Source organism: Garra rufa, chromosome 5 (assembly GCF_049309525.1).
Source record: "Garra rufa chromosome 5, GarRuf1.0, whole genome shotgun sequence".
Taxonomy (NCBI): Eukaryota; Metazoa; Chordata; class Actinopteri; order Cypriniformes; family Cyprinidae; genus Garra; species Garra rufa.
This window is the reverse complement of record NC_133365.1, coordinates 41,553,342-41,565,572: the sequence shown is the minus strand read 5'-3', so window position 1 is coordinate 41,565,572 and position 12,231 is coordinate 41,553,342. Positions and strand designations below refer to the sequence as shown.

General features: G+C 38.1%; 1 protein-coding gene across 1 annotated transcript in view; it reads left to right on the top strand.

The window, feature by feature from the left end:
- gab3 (GRB2 associated binding protein 3) overlaps positions 1–12,231 on the top strand; it is a 34,371-nt gene that overhangs the window by 16,072 nt on the left and 6,068 nt on the right. Inside the window, exons 3-6 of the mRNA XM_073840321.1 lie at positions 4,031–4,235; positions 6,505–6,908; positions 8,312–8,364; positions 8,506–8,737. Of these exons, the coding sequence (XP_073696422.1) occupies positions 4,031–4,235; positions 6,505–6,908; positions 8,312–8,364; positions 8,506–8,737 (894 nt within the window). The remainder of the gene's footprint in view (positions 1–4,030; positions 4,236–6,504; positions 6,909–8,311; positions 8,365–8,505; positions 8,738–12,231) is intronic.

Sequence of the window (12,231 nt, the reverse complement as noted above, 5' to 3'; positions counted from 1 at the left end):
TCACCACTTCAGATCCCTGTGTTAACCTAAAGATTCACATTCCCTCTAACTGCAGTTTTAAAATGAATAAACCCAGGCTGGGAAATAATTAACCACAGGACGTTTCTCCAGAGAGAGATGCAGAGACTGAGAGATGCAGACAGAATCGGTGAGAGAACGACGCTGTAATCTAGGCGAGGTCTTATTTTAATATTCTGTTCCATTCCTCCATCTCTCTTCCTCTCTTTCGAATAGTCTGCAGAGCAACAGCTGCGTCACAGAGGAGTGTTCAGACACACACACGTCTGTCATAACAGACAGCTCTCAAGTACGTAGCATCATATATATTTAACCCACAGCAAACAGCCAGTGTCACGATCTGTGTCCACAGCACATATGACTGCTATTATAGTGAGAAAATGTGTTTTTGTTAAGACACATAGGAAAATGTTAGCAGTTAGCGTGGCTAATGTGATATGCCAAACACAGAGAATGAGAGAAACCACAAGTTACACATTACTTGGAAGATGAGTGATACAGCAGTCGGGAGGGTTTCAGGCACACACGCACATGGTTACTGTTTAATACACAACACGCCGGACGGTTGTACACGCCTCTAAACTCTGGCAAAGGCTGATTGTGAAAGATAAAGCTAGCTTTAGCCATATACAGAAAAACAGCCACGTCTGTGCCCTTTTCTCCACACACATGCACAGATGAAAAGGCTTAATTCATCATCTTTTGTCATGTTGTTTATGTCTCGGATGGAGGCCAGAGGTGACTATCAGATGTAATGTTGAAATAGCGACTGTACTTTTGGAGACACTGAGTCTCAGTTACTGCTTAGCTGCTAACCTCATTACAAACCCCAGCAGAACTCCAGCTGTGAACTGGATATCAGCTCTTTATTTACAGACAGGATCTTCTGCAGTCAGGCAGGCGGACAGCAGTGTGAGAGAAGAACACATAAGAGATTGTAGTCACACCTGGAGAGCCGCAGTTTCAGATCCTGCTTCAGGCCTTGTGTGAAGACGCTCAGAACACATGCTGGATAAAAACTGTGTGGGGTCCGGTTACACCCAGGCTTCTGCAAACTTTTGTAAACTCAGATGTTGATTTCTGCCAGGGCCCCGGGTTAAACAACACTGTTATATTTCTTCTGTTGCTCTGATCTGTCACTATGACAACCACTGCACTTACTGTATATGTACTTTCACTCTTACCATAAAAACTTCTCAATATGTCTCTCACTCTACCTGATAAATGCATCTCCACTGTCCCTTTGACCCATTACCATGACAACCGCTTACTGTATCTCTATTCTCACTGACCTATCACCATGACAACCGCTCACTATATCTCTACTTTCATTGACCATCACCATGACAACCGTTCACTGTATCTCTACACTCACTGTATTTCTACTCTCATTGACCCATCACCATGACAACCGCTCACTATCTCTACTCTAACTAACCCATCATCACAACAACCACTCACTTTATCTCTACACACTGACCCATCACCATAACAACCTCTCACTGTATCTCTACTCTCACTGATCCAACACCATGACAACCTCACTGTATTTCTACTCTCATTGACCTATCACCATGACAACTGCTCACTGTATCTCTGCTCTCACTGATCCATCACCTTGACAACCTCTCACTGTATCTCTACTCTCACTGATCCAACACCATGACAACCTCACTGTATTTCTACTCTCATTGATCCATCACCATGACAACTGCTCACTGTATCTCTACTCACTGACCCATCACCATGACAATCACCCACTGTATCTCTACTCTGACTGATCCAACACCATGACAACCTCATTGTATTTCTACTCTCATTGACCCATCACCATGACAACTGCTCACTGTATCTCTACTCACTGACCCATCACCATGACAATCACCCACTGTATCTCTACTCTGACTGATCCAACACCATGACAACCTCATTGTATTTCTACTCTCATTGACCCATCACCATGACAACCGCTCACTGTATCTCTGCTCTTACTGATCCATCACCATGACAACCTCTCACTGTATCTCTACTCTCACTGTTCCAACAACATGACAACCTCACTTTATTTCTACTCTCATTGATCCATCACCATGACAACTGCTCACTTTATTTCTACTCTCATTGATCCATCACCATGACAATCACCCACTGTATCTCTACTCTCACTGATCCAATACCATGACAACCTCACTGTATTTCTACTCTCATTGACCCATCACCATGACAACCGCTCACTGTATCTCTACTCTCACTGATCCATCACCATGACAACCTCTCACTGTATCTTTATTTCCAATGTCCTTCTCAACTATCACCATGACAACCGTTCACTGTATTTTTACTTTGACTGACCCTTCACCATGACAATCGCTCACTGTATCTCTGCTCTCACTGACCCATCATCATGACAACTGTTCACTGTATTTTTACTCTCACTGACCCACTGACACTGACTGTATCTGTACATTTACTCAACCTCACACTGTATTTATACTTACAATGACCCATCACCATGACAACTGCTCTTTGTATTTCCAATGTCCTTCTCACCTATCACCATGACAACTGTTTACTGTATTTTTACTCTGACCCACCCTTCACCATGACAACCGCTCACTGTATCTCTACTCTCACTGACCCATCACCATGACAACCACTGACTGTATCTCTACTTTCAACCATTACCATTACAAAAGTTCACTGTGTCTCTACTCACACTGATCCACCACCATGACAACTGCTCTGCTCCAACGTCCCTCTCACCTACCACCATCACAACCATTCACTGTATCTCTACTCTCAACCTGACCTGTCACCATGACAACTGCTTGTTGTTTTTCTATTCTCTCTCTTTGAACCCGTCACCATGACAACTACTCATTGTATCTCTACTGTCCCTTTGACCCCATCACCATGACATTCTGCTAACTACTGCTCCATTCTCCTGAATCCCTTTACCATAGCAACCTCAGACTGCAAGTGTTAAAACAGCTCTACATAATAATTAACATCGCACTGCAGCTTTATAAAAGAAGCAGTATTACACAAATGCTGTTTAAAATCGTTATGGGCTTATACGTTTGAGTTAAATCCTATAGATGTTTACAGTAAATATAGGATCACAAAAATTAATACAACCCTACGCCTGTTGCCTCTCAGAATTCTCTTCTGGCAGAAAGGTTGTGAGTCATTGTCAGTTATTCAAGTGTTGGATACCCAAAATTGGGCTCTGCCAAAGAAGCAATGTTTACGTAAGCCCACACAATCCCCCTCAGATTAGCATGCTAGCTGCATAGTGATCAAAAGCCGGTTATCTATGACTGTTTACCCACAACATTACCTCAGCATTACTCACAATGCGTTTCAAGCACCAGCAGGTTGAGTGTGATATCAGACGTCCAAACTCTGAATCACCACTGGACACCTCTGTTTATGCGCAATTAAAACTATTTGGATTATTGAAAATTGCCTATTTAATTAACCTGCTCAACAATAATTCCCAAAATGAGAGATGTGTCACTCAAATCTCTTTCTCACAAGCAAACATAGATATGACCATGGAAGCGGCACAAAATTTTCCAGTGACCTTTATCTGCATTTTTTCAACTTAGTTCCATCTTCCAAAAATATTTTTGCTTACTATTAAAAAGAGAAATGTTTACACCCCAAATGTGTCATGTGCTTCCAGAGTGTGTAACAGGCGTGAGCCTCACGTGTTCATCTGTGGGACTACGTGGTTTAGAAATGTCTGCCCACTACTAACACACTGTTGAGCCTAAACAGGAAGAGAAAGAGAGATGCGTGTGTGTGTGTGTGTGTGTGTGTGGGTTGTGGTGCGTGGGGGGCTGGAAGGGGGTGATTTGGTCTGCCACCTTCTGGAATGAAAGCAAAGGTACTTCAGAAATTGAATATGTGTGGTTACTGCACTTATTTTTTGACATGTAAAATGAAACATATTGATAATATATAAAGGAAACCTCTCTCTTTCTCTCTCTCCTTTTCTTTTTGACAGAATCAATGGACAGTCTTAATCGCACTCCCTCTTCCCAGCAGCCCTCTCCAGCACTCTCTCCTCATGTTTCTCTAGTGGCCAATCAGGACACGGTTACCGTCGAAAACCACGATGTCCTAGACAGGCCCAGCGAATCAGAGATCAGCCCTCCACTTGACTACCTCTTCCTCTCTCAGTGTGAAACCGGCACAAAGAGCATCGTCAGGCAAGGCCCACCCTGTTTCTTATGATCACACGTTGCAGAAATAATAATTATATGTTAATCTCAATACGGAAATGAGATTCATTCCATGTAGCACCAGACTATCGGCTTTTCCTTTAATCTGATTTAATAAAGGTGACTGAGAGAATAAATGAGAATAGAAAATCTCTCACGCTTTTCGCTTCAGTGAAATCTTTTGATCTTGGTCACTGCAGCGGAACACACTGTGATTAGATTCAAATAAAATCTTCAGGTACCTGCATGCAAAGTAAGGACTTAATGGTTTTATGAAAACGCACAATGATTTTTGTAATGCAGTTTTGTGTTGAATACTGATGCATCTTTATGAAGGGTTATAGCTGATTAATGAAACAACTACCCAGGTTTATCACAGTTCAAAAGTTTGGGGTTGGTAAAATGTTTCAGTGTTTTTGAAAGCTCTTATGCTCACCACGCCTGCATTTATTTCATCAAATACAGTAAAAACAGCAATATTGTGAAATATTATTACAGTTTATACTGTTAGAACTGTTTTCTATTTTAATATATTTTTTTAAAAAGTAATTTGTTCTTGCATTGGCACAGCTGAATTTTCATCAGTTATTACTCTATTCTTCAATGTCACATGATTCTTCAGAAATCATAAAATGCTGATTTAGTGCAAAAGAACCATTTCTTATTATTATCACAATTAAACACTTTTTTAATGAATAGAAAAACTAGCTTTTATTTGAAACAGAAATATATTATGACATTAAAATTATCTTTACTTTCACTTTTGATCAATTCATCCTTCCTGAATATAAGTATCTATTTAAAAATATATTTATTTATTCTTACTGACCCCAACATTTTAAACATTTAAAAATGTAAACAGTAGTGTTTGTTTGTTTTCAAAGGTAGATATGTTTCATAACAAGAATTGGAATTGCAAATTATTGTGTTTCTCATTATGAATACATAATTTATTTAATTTATAATAATACACAAAGAAAAATAATTCACAATAAGACCAGAAAAGTCTAATATAGTAAAAAGGGTACACTACCAGTCAAAAGTTTTTGAACAGTAAGATTTTTTGTTTTTTAAAGAAGTCTCTTCTAACTGTTTAAATTTTTCTAATTTAATAACTGTTTTCTATTTGAATATATTTAAAAAAAAATGTAATTTATTCCCGTGATCTGAATTTTTAGCATCACTACCCCAGTCACATGATTCTTCAGAAATTATTCTTAAATGCTGATTTGCTGCTCAAAAAAACAAATTTATTATGATTAATATGTTAAACCATGAAGTAGAATTTTTTCAGGTTTCTTTGATGAATAGAAAGTTCAGAAGAACGACATTTATCAGATATAGAAATCTTTTGTAACATTCTAAATGTATTTATCATCACCTTTGATCAATTTGAAGCATCCTTGCTAAATAAAAGTATTAATTTCCATAATTTCTCCCCCCCCCCCCCCAAGGTTGACTCCAAGGTTTTAAATGGTATAGCGTATAATGTTACAAAAGCTCTTTATTTTGCATAAATGCTGATCTTTGGATCTTTCTATTCATCAAAGAATAGTGTCATAAATGTACTCGACTGTTTTAAATATTGATTATAATAATAAATGTTTCTTGAACAGAACACTGAAGACTAGATTAATGATGCTGAAAATCTAGCTTTGATTACAGGAATAAATTTCATTTTAAAGCATATTGAAATAGAAAAGAGTTATTTTAAATAGTACAAATATTTTACAATATTACCGCTTCTGCTGTACTTTGGATCAAATAAATGCAGGCTTGGTGAGCAGAAGAGACTTTATTTAAAAAAAAAAAAAAAACATTAAAAATCTTACTGTCCAAATACTTTTGACTGGTAGTGTACATTTTTATTTCATGTTGGCTTGTGTCTTAGAGACTTAAGCAAATGTTTATTTTTTACATTTTTAATGTGACATTTCACTTGCTTATTCAGATTTTTGTCTTCCTAAGGAGTTTCATAAGAAATCAAATTTGAATTTGTTATGCAAATTTGTGATTTCAAAATCATTGAGCACCTATTTGGCAGACGAAGCCTGTATTACAAAAAAATAGTTTCATTATGACACAACACCTACACACACACCACACATTTTCCATATGCTTTCTTTGAACAAAAACACTTTCCATTGAAGAGTTTACACTTTATTTAGGTTTTATTTTGAATAATGTTCTTTGGTTTATTTATCCTGTATTGTTTTTGTGCATATATGCTTATCTCTGTGTGTTTGTCCTTCCCTAGGTGTGACAGTATCTCGAACTCTGAACGCTCCTTTGAGCAGAGCTCGTCTGAGTACACAGAGGATGTGTTTAGCCCCACCCCACGCATTGACTCTTCCCCATCCCCTTTCCTTTTGGCCGGGGTGTCCGAGCCCCCATTCAGCGCCCCCTGTGGCCCGCTCTCTCTCTCCTCCTCACTTTCGTCCTGCCTCTCATCTCCCATCTCTCTACGCCGTCCAGCGGACATTTTCAGATTCGACCGGCCCTTCTACGGGACATCAGACCCACAGACGCCTCCTCCCCTCCCACCCAAACCAACACACCTGTCTGATCACCACAGTAATGACGATACCGGCCGTAATCAGACACAACCTGCTCTCCTCCCTCGCAGGACGTCACTTTCAGGAATAGACCACTTTAGGAAAGGTGAGAATACACACACACAAAAAAAATCATACAGCCCTGCGTTATGGAGAAAAAATCAGCTGATTTGCAAAAAAAGCCCCATTACTTAATTTGTAAGTGATGCTGATTTCAAAAAGATCCATAAAAGCTTTCCATTACATCAGTTTTTTTCTCACAAATGCGCTTCAAATGTCAAATGTTTCAAGGTTTTTTTGTTGATGGGTTTCTGTCTTTACAAAAAGAAGTATTTAATACTAAGATAATAAGAAATAATAAGAATAGGAATAATTAGAAATAATAAGAAATAGGCTCATTCTCCAACTTCCCCCTGAGTTAATAAGTTGATTTTTACCGTTTTGAAATCCATTCAGCCGTTCTCCTGTTCTGGCGATATCACTTTTAGCATAGCTTAGCATAGATCATTGAATCCTATGAGACCAATAGCATCGCGTTCAAAAATGACCAACGAGTTTCCATATTTGTTGTATTTAAAACTTGACTCTTCTGCAGTTATATCGTGTACTAAGACCGGTGGAAATGCAAAGCTGCGAGTTTCTAGGCTGATAAGATTAGGAACTACACTTCCATTCCGGCGTAATAGTCAAGGAAGTTTGCTGCCGTAATATGGCCGAGGCAGGCGGAGTATTATCAGAAATGAGTTCCCAGCTAGTTTAGCATTTGCACATGTGCTGCTTGGTATTACTGCTCCTGTTTCGGCCATATTACGGCAGCAAACTTCCTTGACAATTACGCCGGAATGGGAGTGTAGTTCCTAATCTTATCAGCCTAGAAACTCGCAGCTTTGCACTTCCACCGGTCTTAGTACACGATATAACTACAGAAGAGTCAAGTTTTAAATACAACAAATATGGAAACTCGTTGGACATTTTTGAATGCGATGCTATTGGTCTAATAGGATTCAATGATCTATGCTAAGCTATGCTAAAAGTGATATCGCCAGAACAGGAGAACGGCTGAATGGATTTCAAAACGGTAAAACTCAACTTATTAACTCGGGGGAGTTGGAGAATGAGCCTATTTCCAAAAAAAGTGGAGTGTTCCTTTAAGTTTTGATATATTTACAATAGGAAATGTGCAAAATATCTTCATTGAACATGAGCTTTATTTAAAATCCTAATGATTTTTGGCATTAAAGAAAAATAGATCATTTTAACCCATACAATGTATTTTTGGCTATTGTTACAAATATTCCCATGCTACCCAAGACTGGTTTTGTGGACCAGAGTCACATTTTGAAAGGAAGTGTGACATACTAAAGCAAAACAGGCACTATTTTTGGAATCAGCACCCCAAAATTAGTAAGAAACAAGTATTGGATTTCATTCAGCAAATATCCCCCCTTTTTTTGTTAAAACATTTCCATATTTGTGAGATATTTTAATATTATACTTTCATGTTTTCAGGAGAGTTTGAGAATGGTGGAAGAAACTGGAACAAACGACTAAGCCTCAACCTGGTAAAGAAATATTCAAATCTAAAATAGTCAAATGAGCCTGGAGAAAGTTAAACAGACACCGTAAATACGCATCAATTTGAATATTCGCTGCCAGAAACCAGATGTGCCATAGTGTGTTTCTCTCTGTATCTCTATTTCTAGCCAATATTTCTGAATACCACAGTTACTGAAAACCACTCGGAGGATTCATATGTGCCCATGGCCTCCCCACCGATCAGCTGCTCTGATGTGACTTCAGACGGCTACATTCCCATGAGCCCCTCCACCCTGCCCGTCTCCCTACTCACCAACGGCAAAACAGAGCTGCCTTCGCCTTCGACTCCTGACCTTGAGCCTCCTCCAGTCGACCGCAACCTTAAACCAAGAAGACGGGGTAAATGTTTCTAGGTTAAAATGCCAGGTTTAACAATCAAAGCATGTGGTACAACAAAGCTGCCTTTAGATATAAATATTTAAATGGGAAATGAGATTTACATGTCCCAGAACATGTAAACAATCTAATTCACATTTGGCTGTTGTATTTCTATTCCGTTGTACCACATGTTGAATATATTGTGCCAATGACTAATGTGTAGCTCAAAGACAGGATGTGATGCCATAGTTTTAAGGAAGCTTGCTATTTCAGTTTTTTTTTTTTAACAAAAGAGCTGTATTTGCACAAGAGAGCAATTTGAAATTGGTGTGCTGTGCTAGTAACAAATGCTGTCATGCAGCAATTTCAGTAACTGGATTATCACCGGAGATGTTAGCTACGTCAGAAAACAAAAACAGAAATGGAAAACCTGATCTCATGCGAGGAGAAGTACAGAAGAGTGACGCATGTTGAAAATGAATATGAGGAAGATGAGCTGCAGCAGAGCTCATGATCATGATCTATGTGTCACATAGAAACCACAGTTCTTTTTTAAGCTCTAAATTCAACTTGATTTATTAATGCTTATTGGCAGTCTTGCTTCGAGATTGTAGAGAATATTAAATGTTGGGTTCTAACATAGTTTCACAGGGACTGTGTAAATTAATCACGTGTTCCCCATCGCGTGGATTATAATATTTGGATGTCGCCTTCGAAAAAAAATCGACGAACAACTGTAATCGACGAAAACTTAAATATAACTCTAAGGACCTCACCTTCAGTCATTGAGAGCCTCCAAGCATAACACAGTAGTGCCGTTCTTGAATTAATCGTCGTGTTTGAACGATTGGCTTGAGGGAACACTCGTTTTGTTGCTGAATAAATCAATCAGCGTGTTCGAACGAATTTGTTGATTCATTGAAAGACTATTGACTCGCTTCTAAAATTCATTTGTCGGGAACTACAGGCATAACCATCTAGGCTGAGAATTTTGAGAAATGAATAGACATTGCAAAAAGTAGCCTTAGAAAGAACTAATTTGATTTGAAATATAATTCATCACCCAGAAACTTTTATGAGGCCAAGACATTTAGGTATATTACACACCTTATTTTTCCGTAAACTGTATGTGTCTGTCTTCCGGTCTCATCTATTTTTAGCTGTACACAACAGCTGGATTTGCTGCTTGATATTGCAAATTGGTGTGTCTTACAATATTATTTTAATGTATTATCTTAATTATGAACACAGTGGTTTGTAGTGCAAAGTTTTACCATTTACTGAAAGTTGTTATTCTTCTCATTACCCAGCTAACAATTTTTGGTTCCCAGAATCTGGGAATCAAAAGCTAACGTTCCCAGAACGTTTCCGGAATGTTCCCTATTGGTTAGCCAGGAAAGTTTTCTTCACGTAAATAGAACGTTCCCTTTAGGTTAGGGGAATGTTCTGGGAACCTACTGGGAACGTTCTCTTTAGGTTAGGGGACATTCCAGGAACGTTCCCGCAACATTCTGAAAATGTTCTCAGTAGGTTCCCAGAACGTTTCCCTAACCTAAAGGGAACGTTCTATTTACGTGAAGAAAACTTTCCTGGCCAATAGGGAACGTTCTATTTATGTTCCTAGAAGGTTCCCTGAAAGTTCTCTGAAGGATCCCAAAACATTCTCCTAACCTCTTCACTTCGATACCGCTTCTGTAAGTCAGCACTCCCGTTTCCCGGAATAAGCGGCATGGAAGGCGGACGAATGTGGACCTCAATAATCGCTACTACACACCATGTCTTGTTTTAAACTTTTGTTCAATCATTACAGATAATCAGAGCACATTTAACCATCATAAGGAGCATTAAATGAGACTGAATTATCCTATACTATGTTAGATTTCGTTAATATGTAAGATGCAGAAGTACCATACCATATAATAACCAAGATTTTATCTTTATTAAAGCACCAAATAACATATTCGATTTTAAAAATGTGTATTTTATTTTTACAGACATTGAAAACGAATAACATTTATTTGACTTTAACTTGGATAACATTACATTCGTTTCTTACTTTTTGGTCAGTAAACGAAAACGTCTCGGTTAACATCATGTTCTCTTCAATTAGATGTGTCAAATCTCACTAAAATAACAATATTTACTCTCGTATATATATATATATATATTAATTATAAGTGATTATCCATTAAAGAGTTCAATCAACGAATGTTAGTCAGTCAGTAAAACGAAACGACCGTTATTTTTAAAATTACGCGAGCGTGCAGCTTTACAGACAGGAGAAAGCGAGTGCTGGGGAAGCTCGTGCAGATCAGAGGCGCGCAGTAAATAAAATTGAATATTATATTATCATTATAATGCGATTTGACCACTTTGATGTCTACACCTCATTAAAAGCTTATTTCGGACATAAAATTTAGCAAAAATAGTTTGTTTATGATTAAAAATATATATATATACATTTCAGCATTAGAATAATCAGAATCATCTGCAAAGTTTTAATTAGTTTACATGATTATGACTACTAAAAATAACCTGCAGGGAACGTTCTGGGAATGGGTAACTGACCAGACCGTGATGTAAGTGCAAACCGGCTGTAGCAGCTAATGAACTGGAAGTCTCACCCATAGGGTTACTTACGCGTTGAAGTAGGGCTGGACGATAAATCGAACGATATTGTGAGGCGCGTTTAGTCAATGAAGCCGGTACTTTGATTAGTAGTAATTCTTCATCACGTGCGTTCCGCTCAGGTTCCGCTGGAGCGGCAATTAATACACAGAGACGTAAATCTCTGACAAGCTACGCCAAATCGCGCTCAAAATCGCATTCGATTCGCATTTGGATGAAGAATTACTACTAATCAAAGTACCGGCTTCATTGACTACGATTTATCGTCCAGCCCTATGTTGAAGTTTTGGAAAAATATTCGAAATATGAAACTAGATCCGCCAGTTGGTGGTGGCAAGTCACTGTCTTAATAAGTAGACATTAAGTCATTAATTTAATTCGTTCAATTCGTTCAAACGCCTGATTCATTCAGAGATAAATCGAGTGATTGTCTTACTCATTGGCTCACTCGATACGTTTATGAAGGTGTAGATACTACTGTAGAAATGAAACACCGTTATGTTTTTGCTCAGAAAGGTCGAAGAGTTCTGCTGTAGCTTTGTTTGGAATGGTGAAATTGAGCAGAAACAGAGAATACTGACATTATTTTATTTAAAACACAATACTAACATCTTGTTTACTAAAAAATTGTTATCACGTTTGGAATTGTGTAGAAAACAGCACTTTTGCTCATGTGATAAGCTATTGCAAAACTCTCTCATATGATATAAATATTAGACAGTCACCAGATTACAGTACGTCACTGTTCAGGCACTCCAAGACATATTTCATTCTAAATAGGCGCATACTTCTTTAAGAGATTCTTTGTGACATTTAAATTTACATTCTTTTTAAACTGAGAATTAGCCAAGACAAAAGCACAAGACAGGAAGTGCATGATACTGTCA